Source organism: Pseudoliparis swirei, chromosome 11 (genome assembly GCF_029220125.1).
Source record: "Pseudoliparis swirei isolate HS2019 ecotype Mariana Trench chromosome 11, NWPU_hadal_v1, whole genome shotgun sequence".
In the NCBI taxonomy this organism is placed as follows: Eukaryota; Metazoa; Chordata; class Actinopteri; order Perciformes; family Liparidae; genus Pseudoliparis; species Pseudoliparis swirei.
The window spans coordinates 21,261,557-21,283,108 of NC_079398.1; the positions used below are offsets into that span (position 1 = coordinate 21,261,557).

The following is a 21,552-nucleotide window of genomic DNA, read 5'->3' on the forward strand; positions in this document are numbered from 1 at the left end:
TTGGCCCCATCCTCTTCACTCTGTACATGCTCCCCTTGGTCGTGTCATCATCCGGCATGGAATATTTTTCACTGTTACGCTGATGACACCCAACTCTACATCAAACCAACCCAACCCCTCTGCAGCCCTATCCACTCTCCACCTGCCTGGAGGAGATAAAGGCATGGATGACGGCTAACTTTCTGCAACTTATCAGTTCAAAAACGGAAGCCATCCTCATTGGCACCCCACACAGACCCGGTCATCCACTATCACCAGCATCAACTTCTCCGCCACGACATCCACCTTCATCCTCAGTCACTAACCTCGGTGTCAGAATGGACCTCACCTGACCTATGAGGCCCACATCAAACATCTTTGCAAGACCTCCTTTTTCCACCTCAGGAACATTGCAAAACTCACTTCACACTCACTCTCTCTGATGCCGAAAAACTTGTCCATGCCTTTGTCTCCTCCAGGCTGGATTACTGCAACGCCTCCTCATCGGGATCCCTAGCAAGAACATCCAGCAGCTGCAGTGCATCCAGAACTGTGCTGCTAGGATCCTGATGAGGGTGCGGAAGCACCACATCACACCCGCCTCAAATCCCTCCACTGGCTACCGGTCCAGTACAGGATTAAATTCAAAGTCTCCTGCTGACCCACCAGTGCCTCCATGGCACTGCCCCCTACCTTAAAGAACTCATCACCCCCCAATCCTCCCCACGCCATCTCCGCTCTGGACTGGCCAACCTCCTCCAGCCTCGGAGGACAAGGCTCCGAACCATGGGCGACCGCGCCTTCTGTACAGCTGCTCCCAGTCTGTGGAATGCTCTCCCGACCATTTAAGGGCACCAGACTGTGGATTCTTTTAAAAAAGGCCTGAAAACCTATCTTTTTAGAAAAGCGTTTGATTGACTACTTTTTAAACTCTAAAGTCATTTATGTTTGGTTTTATTTTATTTATTTTAATTCTTCTCCTTTGTTTGTTTTTAGTTTTTCCCCTTTTTGTGCAATGTAGCACTTTGAGATCCTTCGTTGGATGTAAAGTGCGTTATAAATTAAATTTATTATTATTATTATTATTACATGAGTTGCACTGATGGATCATGTTGTCAGTGTTGTGTTGTAATTGGATTGGATTCAATGTATTGTCATTGCTAGAATACAGGTACAGAGGCAACGAAATGTAAATAAATACAACATTTATATTGGTAGTTCATCCAGCTGCTCATTGCAAATGTGTTTTTTCTTGTTCATATTGTGTGCGGTTAACAAATATCTTACTTGTTATATTACACTTAAATTCTGTGTTCCTGGTCACATCAATTTGAACACTGGACCAAAATGACAATTAAGCCAAATAAAAAGTTGTAAGTCCAGTCTGGACAGTCGTTTTCTCTCAACGCCTCAATAGGTAGATCTTGCCGGTCATGAAGGTGGAGGTCAGGGATCTTGGGCTCAAAAAGGTTGGTGACCACTGGTGTAGACGAACAGCGTTTATTATGCATTCTTGTCTGTACATTCTAAATACTACTGTTGTTGAGTCACGGAATGTAATTACCGTCGCATTGAAAATGCGGAAGGTTATGTTTTGTTCGCCGTGTATTTATTTATGTATTTGTATGCGTGTTACTCGCATAACTAAAAAAGTATGAAACCGAATCGCATGAAATTTGGTGGGATGATTGGTTATTATCCGGGGACCATTTGATTAGATTTTGGGATCGATCGGGTCAAAGGTCAAGGTCAAGGTCAGGAAAAGGTCAAAATCTTTTTACCATAGCACGGTCAATTTTTATCCAATTGGCATGCAACTAATGCCAAAATGTTCATAATTCAATACCCAATCTTGTGATATGCGAAGGTATCACGCTCTACAGTGCCGTTCTAGTTACCTTCGCATTGAAAATGCGGAAGGTAATGTTTTGATCGCCGTGTATTTATTTATTTATTTATATGAGTGTTATTCGCGTAACAAAAAAAGTTGTAAACCGAATCGCATGAAATTTGGTGGGATGATTGTTATTATCCGGGGACCATTTGATTAGATTTTGGGATTGATCGGGTCCAAGGTCAAGGTCATGAAAAAGGTCAACATCTTCTTGAATCACATGAAATTTGGTGGGATGATTGGTTATTACCGGGGACCATTTGATTAGACTTTGGGATCGATCGGGTCAAAGGTCAAGGTCAAGGTCATGAAAAGGTCAACATCTTCTTTTTACCATAGCACGGTCAATTTTTATCCAATTGGCATGCAACTAATGCCAACATGTTCATAATTCAATGCCCAATCTTGTGATATGCGAAGGTATGCGCTCTACCGAGTGCCCGTTCTAGTTTAAGTATGTTTTCAGCCGAGAATTTAGTAGTTTAAGCATCATTGTTGGTGCAAAGAGAACATGCTCGGGTGGGTTGTGTGTCTCAAATGAAGCGTACCTTTCCCCCCCAGGATGGAGTGTGAGTAGAGCTCCGTGTGCGTCCCGTTGAAGAAGCGGACGCTGCAGGTGAACTCTTTGTGGTCTGTGAACCAGTCTTTGGCAGAGACCCTCAGCCTGCTGCTGATCCTGTAAGACTTGCCGTGCCGGAGAGCGGCGCTGTCGGTCGCCACCCCGGTGGTGACCTCCACCCCGTCGACCTTCCAGAGCACGCCGACGTGGTCTGGGTAGAACCCACTGGCCACACACACGATGGTCTTCTTCTTCTCCTGGTCTCCGTGGCTTTGACACTCCTTTGGTGAAGGGCGAAGCACTTTGACTGTCGGCCCGCTGACGTCATGTCCAGGTTCTGCCAGGACAAAAGGACACATCACGAAATTAAAGCTGCAGGGTCAAAGTCCTGCAGAAAGAGACATCTGAACCTTTGACAACAAGGCGTCTTTTGTTCTGGTGTCCAAGACAAATAACCAATTATTTATTATCTTACCAAGAACTGTCAGTTTGGTTCCTTCTCCAGAATAAGTCGGATAACTGCCGCTGACTCGCATGTCAAAAACTGACTTCAAGGGCAGATTAAACCTATAGCATCTGTTATTTTCTTCAACTTCCTTTTGTGGGCTTTTCTTTTACCGACCAGCACACATACGGTCCAACAATCACCAGATGTCACAGATATATGACACACTTTTTGTTATTTTATTCCACTTCTTTGATATATGAATGAGACCTTGTCGGCTTGGTGAATACTTTCAGTTCAACACTTTGAGTCACTGATGAATGAACATGAAGTCGGTGCCCTGACCTCGTGCAGCTTTGTTTTGCTGCAGAACAGAGAGATTTATTTTATTACGTTGATGGAACATATGCTTTTTTAAATTATAATTCTGCAGATTTAGTAGAAGCTCAGGAATATAGATTCATGCATACGATTTGTTATCATTTTCTTACCCAACACTGTCCGTCTGGTGCCACGGCCAAAGGAAGCAGACTTGTATTGTTCACACTGATACGAGGCTGCACGAGAAGAACTGCCCGAGCTCAAAATGTCAATTTGATATCATTCTTTTGATAATTAATGTTGGTGTGTATATATATATATATCGAATCACTTTAACTGTCTTACCGAGAACGGTGAGTTTAGTTCCAGCTCCAAAGAAAACATCCCAGTAGGAGCACAGAAAATGTCCACCGATACAAAACCTCCGGCGGCCTCTTTATCTGAGCCGCTATTCCTCCTTTGTTCCTCTTTGACTGCTTCAAGAACTTAATCTACTTCAGTGGGTATAAAAGAGTCAAATGTTCCTAACCTTCACCTCTTAAATGTAACTTTCCTTGACATTAAAAACCAACAGCTGCTGAACGGTGCTGTGCTGTTGCTGTATTTAATACACACGTCTCTCTCACTGCCCCAACCGTTGGGTTTTTATATATTTTGCTTCTCACAGGTTCATGTGAAGGAATGTGGATGTCTGACTCACCGAGAACAGTCCGCTTAGTTCCCTGGCCGAGGTAGACGTCGTACAGACTGAATAGACTCTCTGCTGACACGGCATTTAAGCTTGAGAACAAAAAGCTCTGAGCAGAATGTCGGGAACATAAAGTTTGTTTCAGAATAACTCCAATTGCAATACTTGTTTCATTGTTCCCATGTTTTGCCGTAGACTTTATCAACGGCTGTATATACAAAATATATTTGACTTTGCTTCTTTAGCTGCTTTCAAATGGTCTTTATTGTATTAAAACAAAAGTTTTTTTTTTCTTCTTCAAATTTTTTATATACCAGTGAATTATGAGAAGCTTTGAAGTCTAACTTACCGAGAACCGTCAGTTTCGTTCCCTGGCCGAAATAGGCTGCGTTGTAATCGGCTGCGTCGTAATAGACACAGCGCTTAAGCTTAACATCAAAAAGGCCCCGAGCTGAACTTGAACTCTACGATACATTACGTTTGTTTATGCATCACCGGAATGACAAATCTATCACATGTGTTCCATCAGACGATCCGCGACTTACCCAAAACAGTGAGTTTGGTTCCTTTTCCAAAGTGAGCTTCGTTTGCATGTCACAGTGCAGAGATACTGAGCATGAGACTCCTGAGTCGTTCTCTGTTTACTAACCTGACTGTGTTTGGAAGGTTTTTACCAATAATGCAATAATGCATTGAACAAACCTCAATAATAAACTGAGATATTGACCTAAAGCAGTGAGTTTGGTTCCCTTTCCAGAGTCAGCTGTGATCCAGCGTCACGCTGAAGGTCTCAAAACGTCCCATAACCGTCGTGTTGAAACACAGAGTGATAATCCAGAGGAGGAAGAAGGTTTCAACATGCAGGACGAGCTTCATAACGTCCAAATGTGTTGCTGCTGTCAGGATGAATGAAAGAAGCATCCCAGTGCTTCACAACTTGTTTAAAAAATATATATATTTGGCCAATTCACCCATGAATGTTGCCTCTCTGGTTCCAGTTCGGCCCGACAGCGTACACACCTTCAGAATATTGATGCTTCTGCTCTTCCAAGTGTCCCAGGTAGCATGTGGTGGTCTCCACACTGGGTGTCAATGGGAGGAGGTTTTTGTGCAGCGGCTCTATGGGATTGTATCACCGTGGGCCTCCCACTCCCCACGGTGAGAAAGCATCACACCAAAACCTGAAGTCTCTTCTCCTCTCTCCTCCCCCCACCCGGCCTCTCCATATCTCAGCCTCCATCTCTCTGTGAGGGAGCAGCTGTTCAGGTCGGGCCTCCAACCCGACTGCTGCTGTTTCTGGTCCGGCTGAGAAAAGAAGCAAGAGCGGCGGGAAGGAGGAGAGGACCTGGTCTCTGTTGGTTTGAAGAGAGGGAGGGACGTCTCTGCTGGTCACACTTCTCTTTACACCCAGAACCAGTGAACTGAGGAGACACTCGTTTACACACAAAGGTCACCGTGAGTCCCGGGTGGGATGTCTAATCTCCAGACTGAAGAACTACAACCGTGAGACCTAAAGCACACAAAAAGATGACATTTTTTATTCTGCCTCAACTCGATGTACAGAACTGTAAACTTGCATAAATGATGCTTGGAAACTGGATCATTCAAGCACATGTCGGGGGCACATCCACGATGAGTTAACGCTCAAAACTCACCTGAGTGTAGAAGAAGCGACAGATAAAGCCTGTGATAAACATGTCAGCCATGATCCTCCTCCCAGAGAAATGATTCACACATCGCTCTGTTCAGCACAAATAAACCATGAGGTCACGTGATCACATCACATTGGGACCGAGTGTTATTTCCAAAAACTCATTAAGAAACGAGACTTCGGAGTCCGTCTTGTGTTTTTGTGTTTTATATTATAAATTCAATAATGATTATGTCAACAAGTATTTCCTAACGTTGGTTCATGGAGCCTCGTTCAGTTTCTGTCACGAATGAGGCTCCGTGAACACACCTGTGGAGGGGTGGGCCTTGGTGTAACGTGATTGGTCAATCCTGAATATGTGTCTCCTTAAACTGACATTGCCCCGCCCCCTCTGCTTCTCCACGCTGGCCTGTACTTCTTACCAGGACAAGAGAAAGAAACATTTGAATGCATTAAACCCCTAAAGAGTGCGCCATAAACATTCATCACAGCTTGTGTCGCGTTTAATAAGCGGGTTTACTCCAAACAGTTGAGTCACGTCGCCTCCTGGCGGCCATGAAGGAACATAACTCTGTTCTTTGCTCGTTAGCTGGTCATTTTGTCTCAAAAATGTCTGTCCACTCTTCTCTTCCCGAAGACGTCACTCCTCTCAAAGATGACCGGAAGTCACTGCATGACGTGGCCAAGGTGAGCTTTTACTTCTTGACATGCGAGTTGATGTTTCGGCTTTGTTTACTTTGTGTTTGTGTCCTTGTCTTAGCTAACGTGAGGCGAAGCTAACTACATCACTGTGTACCTGCAGCGCAGAAACACACAACCGAGTCTGAAAGAGTCACACGGGGAATAATCAGAGCTCCTGTCTGGATGCCTTCTCTTGAACCGGTGTTACGGTTTAAGAAGTTACCGTGTTAACTGGCGACTTTGAACCGGACGCGCCCGTTGTTGTCGTAGTTACGACGGACGCGTTCGGTTTAAAGTTGCCAGTTAACACGGTCGCTTCTTAAACCGTAACACCGGGGAAGAAATGCAGTCATAATGGCGCCAAACTTCACATCATGCTGTACCAGCCAACGGAGAGGTCTCAATTTAATTGGATACACCTACACTCAGTGCGTTTACATGATGGTATAATTCGAATCTTGCTTTAGTCGGACTCTGCTATCTTTTGGGGGATCTGCTGTTATCCCAATATACATGGCAGTGAGTAATTCGAATCATTGGCCTTTGAAAGCATGTCATATCCGATACGATAGGTGGCGCTGTTTTCATTACAACTCGTGGTGATACAGCCATTTCCGCTTGACCTCTTCACCACCACCAACAACAACATTTCGAGAAAGATGGCGAACAGAGAGCAAGGCGAAGCTACATCCCTCTACTATTCTTCCATGGTGTTAATAGGAGTACAGCGAATGCAAATGGCGCTATTGGCTGAGTTGATAACGGAGAGAAAGACCCGTCGCGAAGGTACACGGAGAATTTAATTTATCGTCTCTTTCGACTTCCGGGTCACGGCATGGGAGGGAGGGGGCAGAAGGGAGGAGGCGGAGGATCTCGAGCATGCAAAGCGCAAAGTCCAGTTCGAATCGAATTCAGAGTTACATGCCGGAGTCGAATTATCAACTGGATCGGACCGAGCTATCCAGGTGTTAATCGGACGGTCGGACGCATAGTCCGACTAAGGTGTTTACATGAAACGGATAATTCGATTTCAGTCCGACTAAGCCAATAATTCGATTGCATGTAACCGCACTGACTGACAGGGTAGAGTGACTGTGAGAAGCAGTTTGAAGACCGGTGTTACGGTTTAAGACGCGACCGTGTTAACTGGCGACTTTAAACCGAACGCGTCCGTCGTTAGTTACGACGGCCGTTGAAAATAGGAAGAAACACGGAGCTATACCCTCGTGAATGCCGCATTGTTTAATTTGTATAGTATATATTAGTATGTATACAAGGGTTTTACACTATTTCACAATTAAACCAAGAGGCATTCACGGGGACACATATGTTCTCTAACTTATTTTTGACGAGCGGCCGTCGTAACTGCTAACAACGGATGCGTCGGTTCAAAATCGCCTGTTAACACGGTCGCTAAACCGTAACACCCGTTGTCTGACTATTCTGGCATGTGATGGCTCAAACTCTTCACTTGATCTGTGGGACAAAACATCACCATTAATAGGGTTCATAAGACTCGCATGTTTGATGATTATTGTGTTGCATGTTGGATTTTTGCATTCTTAAGATAAATAAAGTAAAATACACGTTTGATAAGGTTTTAACACAAACTAGTAATAAGGAATGAAGACATAAAGTTTGACTTAATTGTCTTAACTCAAGGAGACTATGGTCTCTGGTTATGCACCGAGGGTCCAGTTAGTGGACCTCGAGTTAAGATCATTCTTTTCCAGGTTTCCATGTCAAGAATGAACTTATTTTAATTTTTAACGTCACTCCATGTATTTATTTATTTTTCACAGCACTAATTTATTTACATTCCGTTGCCTCTGTACCTGTATTCTAGCAATGACAATACATTGAATCCAATCCAATTACAACACTGACAACATGATCCATCAGTGCAACTCATGAGTTCAGCTCATCACAATGCCATCAAGCCATGTGACTCCAGTCAGTGCATGGCTGTGACTGAACTCTGTCTGTGAGCTTGTAGTTAGTTCATAATCACAGACAGACAGTCTGAGCCGTCTCAGTAATCCAGCTCCTGGTCTTTGATTTGGTGCTTGTCTCAACTCCACTGATGAGTTTTTGGAACAAATTTGGTATTCATGAACGTTTTCTCATCTGGGATTGGTTCTGAACTCAGACCGTTAGTGATTACATTCACATCAGCTCAACAGACATCCTCAGATTTAAATAATTATCATAATAATAAATATGAGAATCACCATTTGTGACTCCTGCATCTGTCCCTTTTCAAATAATAGAATGAATTCAATTGCAATCACTTTCAAGTAAACCAGATTGCTCTATCGGACAACAACAAAAAAGCTCAATGTTGAGATTTTGTTTTGAAGGACAACAGCAGAAAAGCCGAACTCACGGAGGTAAGACCTGGCAAGTCGCCAAGAATCTCGGCTATCGCGCATGCGTAACCTGTTAATGCCTTAACGTAAACATTTACACGAAAGTACAGGCATTTCAACATTTATTTATTGATGACTTAGTTTCATGTCGGTGTACTTTGAGCTTGTGAAGGATGAAGGAGCCGGCATCGCACCCTGTTCTGCTGTCGATCTAGAGGCAGCTTTAATTCACAGCGTGATCGTTTGTCCTGGCAGAACCTGGACATGACGTCAGCGGGCCGACAGTCAAAGTGCTTCGCCCTTCACCAAAGGAGTGTCAAAGCCACGGAGACCAGGAGGAGAACAAGACCATCGTGTGTGTGGCCAGTGGGTTCTACCCAGACCACGTCGGCGTGCTCTGGAAGGTCGACGGGGTGGTCACCACGGGGTGGCGACCGACAGCGCCGCTCTCGCACGGCAAGTCTTACAGGATCAGCAGCAGGCTGAGGTCTCTGCCAAAGACTGGTTCACAGAACACAGAGTTCACCTGCAGCGTCCGCTTCTTCAGCAGGGCGCAGCTCTCTCACTCCATCCTGGGGAACGCTTCATTTGAGACACGACCCACCTGGCGTGTTCTCTTTGCACGACAACAATCTGTCTCACGCCATCCTTCTTCCATCAAGGGCGCTGACCAGAGGTATCGTTTGTACCTGAATGCATCATCGCTGCTATTTAATCCTGGATGTTTCCTCTTTGAGCGTGTCACTAAACTCTCTGCAGAGAAATATCTGAGATCACTGGCGGCCAAACTGTCTCTGAGGTTCTCATCGTCAAGAGCGCCGTCTCAGACCTTTGTGGCGTTTCTGGTGTGGAAGCTTCAGGTTTGTTCCACAGGGTCTCCATGTTGCTTTCCTGGCCTTCCTCTTCATCCAAACTGTGTTTACTCAATTATTTAGCATTTGACATGAATTAGGCTTCCTAGTTTTTAATGTGTGACTGAAGGAGTCGTAGATAAAAAGAGTTTGTGATGTCATGACATCGTGTCCTTTTGCAGCGTTCAGCGGCAGAGCGACTGAGAGCTGAGGCCTGGACAGAAGTTCATCGAGTAGATCGTTGTGTGTTGCACTCAAATGAACTAGAGGAGCAGTTGTGTCTCTATTTTTAAAACTGCCATGCAAATACTTTGGCCTCACATTTCTTTTAAAAATACGTAAAATAATTCTGTGTGTGTCATCGTGGAACGCACGTTTGCTTATTTTCCGTCTAAATAAAAGTGTTTCAGAGGATCTCCGTCTGTCGTGTTCTGTCATTTCTGTACCGTCTTGTGTCCTGAGAAAGGAACAACTTGTCACGGTGACGGTACAGAAATGACAGAACACGACAGACGGAGATCCTCTGAAACACTTTTATTTAGACGGAAAATAAGCAACGTATGCGTTCCAATGACACACAGAATTATTTTACGTATTTTTAAAAGAAATGTGAGGCCAAAGTATTTGCATGGCAGTTTTAAAAACAGAGACAACTGCTCCTCTAGTTCATTTGAGTGCAACACACAACGATCTACTCGATGAACTTCTGTCCAGGCCTCAGCTCTCAGTCGCCTGCTTCCGCTGAACTCTGCAAAGGACACGATGTCATGACATCACAAACTCTTTATCTACGACTCTTCAGTCACACATTAAAACTAGGGCCTAATTCATGTCAAATGCTAAATAATTGAGTAAACAGTTTGGATGAAGAGGTGAAGCCAGGAAAGCAACATGGAGACCCTGTGGAACAAACCTGAAGCCTCCACACCAGAAACGCCACAAAGCTCGTGACGGCGCTGACGATGAGAACCTAGACAGTTTGACCTGTGTGATCCTCAGATATTTCTCTGCAGAGAGTTTAGTGACACGACTCAAAGAGGAAACATCCAGGACATTAAATAGCAGCGATGATGCATTCAGGTACAAACGATACTTACCTCTGGTCAGCGCGCTTGATGGAAGAAGGATAAAAGCGTGAGACAGATTGTTGTCGGTGCAAAGAGAACACGCTCAGGTGGGTCGTGTCTCAAATGAAGCGACTTTCCCCAGGATGGAGTGGTAGAGCCTGCGTCCGTTGAAGAAGCGGACGCTGCAGGTGAACCTTGGTCTGTGAACCGGTCTTTGGCAGAGACTCAGCCTGCTGCTGATCCTGTAAGACTTGCCGTGCCGAGAGCGGCTGTCGGTCGCCACCCCGTGGACCTCCACCGCCGACCTTCCAGAGCACGCCGACGTGGTCTGCAGAACCCACTGGCCACACACACGATGGTCTTCTTGTTCTCCTCCTGGTCTCCGTGGCTTTGACACTCCTTTGGTGAAGGGCTAGCACTTTGACTGTCGGCCTGACGCTCATGTCCAGGTTCTGCCAGGACAAACGATCACGCTGAATTAAAGCTGCCTCTAGATCGACAGCAGAACAGGGTGCGCTCCTTCATCCTTCACAAGCTCAAAGTACAGCGACATGAAACTAAGTCATCAATAAATAAATGTTGACATGCCTGTACTTTCGTGTAAATGTTTACGTTAAGGCATTAACAGGTTACGCTGCGCATGCGCGATAGCCGATTCTTGGCGACTTGCCAGGTCTTACCGTGAGTTGGCCTTCTCTGCTGTTGTCCTTCAAAACAAAATCTCAACATTGAGCTTTTTTTTGTTGTCCGATAGAGCAATCTGTTATACTTGAAAGTGATTGCAATTGAATTCATTCTATTATTTGAAAAGGACAGATGCAGGAGTCACAAATGGTGATTCTCATATTTATTATTATGATAATTATTTAAATCTGAGGATGTCTGTTGAGCTGATGTGAATGTAATCACTAACGGTCTGAGTTCAGAACCAATCCCAGATGAGAAAACGTTCATGAATACCAAATTTGCCCCGAAAAACTCATCAGTGGAGTTGAGAAAATCACCAAATCAAAGACCAGGAGCTGGATTACTGACAGACGGCCTCAGACTGTCTGTCTGTGATTATGAACTAACTACAAGCTCACAGACAGAGTTCAGTCACAGCCATGCACTGACTGGAGTCACATGGCTTGATGGCATTGTGATGAGAGCTGAACTTACATGAGTTGCACTGATGGATCATGTTGTCAGTGTTGTGTTGTAATTGGATTGGATTCAATGTATTGTCATTGCTAGAATACAGGTACAGAGGCAACGGAATGTAAATAAATTAGTGCTGTGAAAAATAACGCGTTAACTCAGTTAATCCAATTACAGGTTTAACTAGTTTTTTTTTTTAACGCATTTAACGCATGCGCAGAATGAGCTTCCAATCCGTCTGTTGTTGGTCGTCGGGACGAAAAAAAAGTCACTTGCAAAATGAGCTTCCAATACACCACTTCAATCTGAACTCTGTCCGCTCTCATGCAGACGGTCTGTTCATCGGTAATGATCCTTCCGCAGGTTCACCTCCGGAAACCTTGTGACGACTTTTACTTCCTGTAGATCAGGGTCTCAACACGTCCATCGCGACCTGCCAGTCGATCGCGGCGTAGTGTTGGTAGATCGATGACATTAAAGAGATTGGCCCGCCCCCTGACATGTTCTCTATAGCACGTCTTTGTTCTTTATTAAACCAAACGTGTGTTGGTGATCGTATCTCCACAGCAGCATGTCATTTCTGTCTCTTCGCGTTGCGTTAACACTTATCGATCTGCGACTGGCGCCACAGAGCTCCGTAGCGCCGCATCGACCGAGCAAAAAGAAGTCACTTGTCAATCTGTCCACCTTTAGATTGTATCATGGTGGAGTTAATGGTTGACAAACAAGAGAAAAATGTTCTGTTTAACCCTCCTGTTACCTTTACATTTACGAACATATTTTACCCTCGGGGTCAATTTGACCCCAGCAATTAAAACCTCCAGAAAATTATTAGAATTAATATTGCTTCCCAAGTTTAAGTGTGAGGTACTTTATGTTTGTTTGTTGACTACCTAAATAGCCCTTTAAATGAATAAAAAAGTTGATATTTCTGATATGTTTGACACAGTGAAAAACTGCTTTAAAGTATCAAAATCTGCTCTTAAAAAGGCACTTGCTGGAATCACCTTTTTTAAAATTTATTAAGAAATGAATATATTTCTATTTTATTTCATCACGGACTAACGGCACTCCCGGGGTTTTTTGTTCAGCTTCCACGTGCGCCAGTTCACCACTTTAAACCTATTTACAACACTTGATGCAATCCTATATAATGGTTTATTTCTATAACTAAGAGATGAACATTTTTTGAATTTATTTTTTATATATTTTATGAGTGTTCAGAATCTCACATACACATATTTAAAATGTTCAGATCTTATGTATAAAGAGAAGTAAAAAACACACACAAACAAATAAAGAAACAAAAACAATACCATAGTAACAAAACTATAAATAAATCAGGGAGAAATCATTTTCCATAGAGTAAAGAAATACAGTCATTTATCTGAGACATAGTTGCACCACTTTTGCCAGTGCTTCAGAAATGTTTCCGTTCTTTGGTTAACACGAGCTGTCATCTGCTCCATTCTGTAGATTGAACATTTTAAAGCGACGAGTTCATAATTCACCTTTCATCCAGATTAGCGGTATAATCAATCTGACGAGTCCACGCGTTGTAACGTCCATGCATGGATGGATTAAGAAACCACGAGGGCCTGGACCTGTCAAGGCCCCCCCCCCCCCCCCCCGACATTTGTTGTCTTCTTTTTTTTCTTCTATAAACTGTTCAAAATAGTTTTTTTAAGCTCATGTAAGGAATCTCACTTGTCCTAGTTAAGGCCTACCAGTAAAACATATTGAAAGGAGCATACAGTGAAATGTTATGAATGTGTTATGATTGAGGGGCTCCATTCAGACAGATCAGGGGTGGATAACATCATAATGGGGTTTTCATGAAGAACAACTTTACAGAAATGCCACATAAACAGCACATTTGTGTGTGTTGGGGGTGCTGAGACAGAGCTCTAATGCTATTGTTTTGCACTTGCTTTTTGGATTTCTCCCTACAGAGTTGAAGGGCCCATATTGCATGGAGTACTCAGACCCTCTAAAGTCCAAAAGATAAACTGAGGGGATAAACACTCACTTGAAAGGTATCATGATGGTTTCTTTCTTGTGACATCTTCAAAGTGAATGTTTAGGCTATTCTTTAGTTTTTCAGAAGGACTTTTGAGGCCCTGTTAATGACATGAATGACTTAAGCCTAGCATATACCGGCTAAGGCGCATCGTGTCATATCATCATATTCATATCTAGGGATGGGCATCGAGAACCGGTTCTGTTTTAGAGCCGGTTCCCAGTGAACCGATTGTTTGGGATCATCAGCCAAATTCTTTAACGGTTCTGCTAACGGTCCTCTGTGGCGTTGCGCATGCGCAAACTTTTTTAGTTTCTTCTTCAGACTGCAGCAAACATGGCAACTAGGCAGAGGCGTTCTAAAGTTTGGCTCTATTTCACACGACAAAAAGTGCTAGTGTGAGGTGAGAGTGTTCTCACCTGTGTGCGCGCATTACGGCTGAGCGCTGCGCGCGCAGACAGCATTTAACGGAGCGGAGCAGCGCGTGCGCTCTGATTGCTCTTTTAATGAAGTATCGATACAAAAAATATGCTAAATCACATCGTTTTTAACGTACGGGTACTTTGTTAGTATCGCTACACCGTGCAGCGTGACGGCAGCAGATGTAGCGGACTAACATCCAAGCTAACCTAACTTCCCAAACGCTGTGGACATCTGAACGCTGATTGGCCGAGACGCGACACGTCCCATCAAAGATGTTTTATTGTGAAGAGCACCACTTCACACATTCTCCGCGTCTCACTGCAATCTCAACGGCAGCGGGCCAGGTGAAAAAAATAATAAATCGGAACGCGTCTCTGATATTGTTCAGGGGGCCGGTCCAAATGGGGAGGCGTTCATTGTGTAAACCAGCTTTCACTATATAAATAATCTCCATTGCCATCCAATTTAGCTGATGACGTTCAGAGTCAGACCGGTTCAGAGGCTGGTCGTCTGTCTGGGTCACAGGCTACAGCACGGCTTGTACACCTCCTCATATCTTTGTGTTCATCCTCCAGCCCATCTGAGAGAGTGTTCTCCACGGCTGGAGACACGAAGTCCTGAGAGATCGCGGATCCTCCCGGAGAAAGCAGACATGCTTATTTTTCTGCACAAGAATTGTTGATGATCCATACAATTGATGGTTGCACACTTGGTATTTGCCACTGCTAGTTTCATTTTTGGCAGCTCAGTTCATATACCCTTTAAAAAAAGGAAGGAGCACTGTAATTTCTAGGAACATGTTTAAATTAAACAGAATACATTTTATTTAAGTTATGTAAGTTTTATTTTAAGTTCAAGAGGAATATGTATAAATGTTTTTGGTTCTTTAAAAAAATGTAAATGTGTATGTATACATACTGTATATGGTGTGTGCAGCATTATAGAAAATTATAGAAAAGAAAATTAATGTAAATAAACCCGTTTGTGCTATTTTTTTCACCCCTTGCCCAATAAGAATCGATAAGGGAATCGATAAGGAATCGAATCGATAAGCAGGAATCGATAAGGCATCGGAATCGGTAAAATCTTATCAATTCTCATCCCTATTCATATCAATACAATGTTAATAACAGCGACGTCACGTGCGGAGGCTCTGGCCTAGGGGCCCCCTGAGCTCATGGGCCCCTGCGGGCCTGGGCCCGGTAGGCCCGTTCATTAATCCATCCCTGCGTCCATGTTGTGGAAGTCAGAGTCTCGCGTGTCTCTCGGTGAGGAGACAGAGATATGAAGAGTTGCAGGTGGGAGTGCCTCTACGTTTCCTCTGATCTCGATGGCTGCTTTATTAAAGATCCACGTGGCGTCTCAAAGTGCTCCTCCAGGTCCCCGCAGGGCTCGAGATCATTGTGAGCATCGTGTTCACAGAGCGCTGTGGTTTCTGTTCAGCTACTGAGTGACTCTGTATCACTGTGATGAGACGCAGCACAGAAGTACAAGCCGTTGTCTTCTGGCTGCAGGTTCTTCACGGTGAACGTACCGCTCTGACCATCAGGCTCGGTGGCTGAAAATTTCTCTGTGCTGAAATCTCCAAAATCATGGACTTTGTTTCCTCTTCTTGTGAACACGATCAGTTGCAATGTTTCTCCTGGCAGCTGTCTGAACCAGTACATCTGGCGAGTGTTCCAGTAGTCGGAGCTGCAGCTCATTGTCGCATCTTCCCCCTCGTGTTTCCACACTATGTCAGTCTGGGTGACACGTCTCCCATCACTTAAACCTGTGTGCGAAGCAGTAAAGGTGATCACGGCTCATCTTTTGGATTCCTATGATATTCTTTGACACTACTTCTAAAATTATAAACTATTCCAATGAGGCAAACTTGAAATGTGAACGTGTTTTAACAAACAAAACGACTGTAATTCTGAACAGTTAGACTGTTCTTGTACATCACCTGTAGTCCACAGCAACAAGACTGTTGTCCGGACGATGATATCCATGCTGTCGGACCAACAGCCTCGTGGATGAGAGACGTGACGAGCTGCCGGTGTCGCTGCGTCGTGTGACGGGACCTCAAGAGCTGCTGTGTACACATCTACACAAGGTGTGGTACACGTGGTGCTGGAGGGCCCCCTGCAGGTCATCACTGCAGGTAGATTACCTGTAGATCACTGACACACAAAACAGGCCAGAGTTAATGACGTGATCTATTTGTGAGAAACACATTTAAAGACATTTTTTAAACGGTATTTCTTTACAAAAACATAAATGTGACCATGGTAGACTTTATAGTTCTAATAATTTTTTATAACTTTTTATTTTGCATTTTCCACAAACAGATTAGTCCTTGACATCGAGAAAAAAAAAGAAAAAATATATATATATCTACAACATAATAAAATCAGCACACATCCATATCCACATACACACCCGCCCAACATTCCCACCCATCCCCTCCCACATGTTTATACATCTACCCTCCAAGAGTAGGACCCAATGAGGAGGGAGGGAAGGACCAAACAATCAAACTAAATACAACCAAATGATAAGCATTAAATACAAAACGAAATAACTCAAAAAAGGTAAAATACATTAATGTGAAAAATAAAATAAAAAATAAATAAAATCAACAGACATTCATTTCATACCCAGATTTTTCATAGACCTCTTTGTTTTGCAGTTGCACTCTATGTGTACAACCTCAACCCCTCTCAGTTATAACATCTACATCCACTCTCGACTCTAGATATAAACACATTTTAAGACATTTTTAAAACGGTGTTTCTTTACAAAAACATAAACGTGACCATGGTAGACTTTATAGTTCATGACGGTTATGCTTCTTTATTGTTATTTAAACCTGAAACCATTCACTCGGCTTGTAAATGTCATCATTCTTGTAGTTAATGAGAAAAGTTTACAACCATATTGGTTTCTAAAACGATCTTTATTTCATAGACGACGTCACAACGCGTGTGGCCAACATCGTGTTGATAGAATCAACAAAGGCGAGGAGATTGTAAATCCTGAAATGACTTCCTCTTTCCAAAGGTGTTGTCTTGCTTCTCACCGTTATTTCCCGGCAGATGAAGACAATAGCATATCAAGACCACAACAATCATGTTAATGAAGTTTAAGAGTTTCTCCACAGCTGAGGACGAGACTGCGTCACTGTTACGGATCGATGAAGACTATCGGGGTCAGAGAGGTCGACGTCATGGCTCTCAGAGGGGAGGGGCTAGCGTTCTCTTGCATCGCAATGGGAGTGGACGACATCCTTAATGTTCATGTTGAGGTTTGCTGCCCCCTGCTGGTGTGAAAATACTTTACGATGCCCCAGTTAAAGGCTTTGTTTTGTTGTTTTTTCCTTTTTCACAGGCCGGTGTCGCCCTGCAGCGGCGACACCGGCCCTGAAGGCAGAGTGGCCCCTGCAGCGCATGCGGTGGACATTGCAGGTCGAGGGCTAGCCGAGGGTTTAGAGGCCTCTCCGGGGCTGCATGGGGAGATACCACTGAATAAGGACCGAAGGAGGCTGAAGACAACACTACTTTTTAACGTAAAGATAAAAACGCAAATACTTTTATAGTAGATAATATATATATGAAAAAATATATATATTGTATTATTGCAAATACTTTTATAGTATAAAGAAATAATACACGTGTTACTATACAAGTTTTTTTATATAACACATCTGAATACTTTCCGTACCCACTGTATATAAATATATATATATTAATGTGTTTTAACTCTAAATATGTCCTTCTGGTCACATGACATCTATTGTTCTGTCCATCCTGGAGAGGGATCAAGTCAAGTCAAGTCAAGTCTTTTATTGTCAGATACACAGAATGACACAGTGTCAGACTGGGCACTGAAATTCTTAGGACAAGGCACCACACAACAACTATCATAGCCGAACATAATATAACATGACATACACACTGTACAAGAACTCTGAACATAATACTAACATATAATACACATAACTAAACTACAGACAAATGGGAGTAGCAGGTAGTGAAAGCAGGTAGTGCAATAGAAAGTGTAAGTGTAAGTACAGGCTGAAAGTGACAGTGTATGTAAAGTGACGAGTGTAAAGTGTCGAGTGCAAAAGTGTCGATCGTGTGTCAGTGTCCATTGAGCAGCCTGATGGCTCGGAAGAAACTGTTCTCCAGTCTCTGTGTGCGAGACCGATGTTACGGTACCGCCTTCCAGAAGGCAGCGGGGTGAACAGGCTGAAGGCTGGATGATGGCAGTCCTTTAGGATCCTGCCAGTCTTCCTGAGGCATCGTGTACGGTCTGTGTCCTGCAGGGCTGGGAGCTCCCTACCGATGATGAACTCCGCAGTCCTGACCACACGACGTAGGGCCTTGCGGTCCTTGGCTGTGCAGCTCCCACACTGTGATGCACCCAGTCAGGATGCTTTCTATTGGGCATCTGTAGAAATTGGTGAGGATGACTGAATCCATGCCAAACTTCTTCAGTCTCCTCAGGAAGAAGAGGCGCTTCCGGGCCGCTTTGACCACCTTGTCTGTGTGAGCAGACCAGGTGAGGTCGTTGCTGATGTTGACCCCGAGGAACCTGAAGCAGCTGACCATTTCCACTGCAGAACCGTTGATATGCAGGGGTGCGTGCTCCTCCACCTGCCATCTCCTAAAGTCCACAATCATCTCCTTTGTCTTGCTGATGTTGAGAGAGAGGCCATTATCCTGACACCATGTAGTCAGGGTAGCAACCTCTCTGGAGGCTGACTCATCATTGCCAGTGATGAGGCCCACAATGGTTGTGTCATCAGCAAACTTGACAATGAGGTTGGAGCTGTGCGTAGCTACACAGTCATGTGTGAACAAGGAGAACAGGAGGGGGCTGAGCACACAGCCCTGGGGGGTGCCTGTGTTGGTGATGACTGTAGATGAGGTGCGGTCACCGATTCTCACCACCTGTGGCCTCCCCGTCAGGAAGTCGAAGACCCATTTGCATAGGGAGGTGCTTAGTCCCAGGTCCACGAGCTTCGAGACGAGTCTGGAGGGGATGATGGTATTGAATGCTGAACTGTAGTCACGAACAGCATCCTCACATATGTATTCCCTTTGTCCAGGTGGGTGAGGGGTGTGCGTGGTCAGGGCTATGCCATCGCTCAGACCTGTTGGACCGGTATGCAAACTGCATCGGGTCCAGGGTGGGAGGCAGCAAGGAGCAGATGAATGATTTGACCAGCCGCTCAAAGCACTTCATGATCACAGAGGTCAGTGCTACCGGGCGGTAGTCATTCAAGCAGGTGACCTTGGTGATCTTGGGCACAGGGACGATGGTGGTCCGTTTGAAGCATGTGGGGAGTGCAGACAGGCTGAGGGAGAGGTTGAAGATGTCGCTGAAGACCCCGCTGGCTGGTCAGCGCAACCCTGAGGGCCCTACCTGATATGCCATCCGGGCCAGGTGCCTTGCGAGGTTGATCTTATTGAAGCAGCGCCTCACCTCTGCTACAGTTATAGTAGGCACACCACTGGTTGGGCCCTCAGGTAGCTCCGCTGCAGGGGTCACTGTCCTCTCAAAACGAGCGAAAAAGCATTCAGCCTGCTGGAAGAAGGACAGAGGACTGGGTCTCACTGCAGCCCTCCCCTTGTAGTCTGTAATGGCTCTTAATCCACTCCACATGCGCCTGGGGTCAGAGCCATGGTAGCTAGACTCCACCTTGCTCCTGTATGTCCTCTTTGCAGCTTTGATGGCCGTCAAAAGGTCGTATCTGGACTTCCTGTACTGATCAGGATCCCCGGAGTTAAAGGCAGCAGACCGGGCTCTAAGGTGGGTCCGGACCACAAGGCCAACCCAGGGCTTCTGATTAGGAAAGACTGGACAGTCTTCTTCGGGACGATGTCCTCAATGCAATATTGGATGTAACTGGAAACAGTGTCTGTGTACTCATTAATGTCCCCATCTGCTGCTTCCCGAAACATCAGCCAGTCAGTGTTGTCAAAACAGTCCTGGAGAGTCGCCACACCCTCGTCACTCCATTGATGGACTGTCCTCTCAGCCGGTCTGACCTGTTTTAGCTTTTGTCTATATGCGGGGAGCAGAAGAATGGAGGTGTGATCAGCTTTACCAAAAGCAGGGCGTGGGAGGGCTTTGTAACTGTCCCGGAATGTCGTATAACAATGGTCAAGGGTCTGATCTCCACGTGTGAAGAAGTCAATGTGCTGGTAGTATTTAGGCAGGACTTTCTTCATGTTGGCTCTGTTGAAATCCCCAACCACAATAAAGGCTGCCTCTGGGTGCACATTCTCCAGACCGTTGATAATTCCATACAGTAATCCAGAGCAGTAGCCTTATCTACTTGGGGGGGAATGTAGACTACACTCAGAACGACTGCAGTAAACTCCCGCGGTAGATAGAAGGGTCTGATTTTTACAGTCAACAGCTCGAGGACTGGAGAGCAGTGAGATGCTAGTACTGCTATGTCCGTAGCCCAAGAAAAATTAACCATAACACAGACCCCTCCGCCCCTGCGCTTGCCTGAATCAGCTGTCCTGTCCTGACGGTGTATGCTGAATCCCAACGGAGTAACTGCCGCGTCGGAAATCTCCGGGACGAGCCACGTCTCGACGAATGCCAATACACAGCAGTTCCTGATGTCCCGTTGGAATTTAATACGTGCATTCAGATCATCCATCTTGTTGTCGATGGACTGAACGTTGGCAAGTAGTATGGATGGTAGCGCATGTTTGAAATACCTTTTCCGAGTCCGAACGAGAACTCCAGCACGTCGGCCTCGTTTTTTCTTCCTCCGTCTTGTGGGTATATCCGACGGCGGAACAACAAAGAGCCCGCTGCAGTCCGAACTCGCTCTCCGGAAAGTTGAATTAAAGTTATTGTAGTAGTCCTCTCCGAGTGCAAATCTGATCTCCATAAGTGTCTGCTGGTCATATTGAATTAACGACACTGCAACATTAACGTAACAAACAACTAACAGTAACAAAACAAACAAAACGCTAGATAGTTTTGGCGGAGCTCTCATCAGTGCGACCATTCTGCGGCGCACCCTATACTCCTCTGTTCTCTCCTGAAGGGTTCTTCACTTTTTCCCCCTGAATGGTTATTTGGGAGTTGTTCCTGATCCGATGTGAGGTCAAAGGTCAAAGGTCAGGGATGTCTATGTGTACAGATTGTAAAGCACTCCGAGACACATTTGTAATTTGTGAAAATGGGCTTGAATTGAATATGTGTGTGTGTGTGTGTGTGTGTGTGTGGAACCTGTTGTGGCCAGACAATTTCAGTATTCATTGCTTGTCATTTAACATTTGAGAACAATTCTGCTAAATAGCTCCACTGCAGTGTAAAAGCCACTTCTCACAAATGACTGAATAGGAACCAAAACTCTAAAGCGCAGTCGGCAGGTCTTCAGCTCCCCCTACCGATAACTAAACATGCATTTGTATCGTGGCGGTCGGGTCTTGGCGCAGCTGTCGGAGTCGC

At 44.8% G+C, this 21,552-nt stretch overlaps 1 protein-coding gene across 1 annotated transcript in view; it reads right to left on the reverse strand.

Moving 5' to 3' along the window:
* Positions 1–2,362: 2,362 nt before the first annotated feature.
* Positions 2,363–21,552, reverse strand: part of LOC130201702 (T cell receptor beta chain MC.7.G5-like) — a 22,851-nt gene continuing 3,661 nt past the window's right edge. Inside the window, exons 4-5 of the mRNA XM_056426795.1 lie at positions 4,236–4,286; positions 2,363–2,769 (exon numbers count right to left, since the gene is read on the reverse strand). Coding sequence (XP_056282770.1) covers positions 2,363–2,769; positions 4,236–4,286 — 458 coding nt within the window. The remainder of the gene's footprint in view (positions 2,770–4,235; positions 4,287–21,552) is intronic.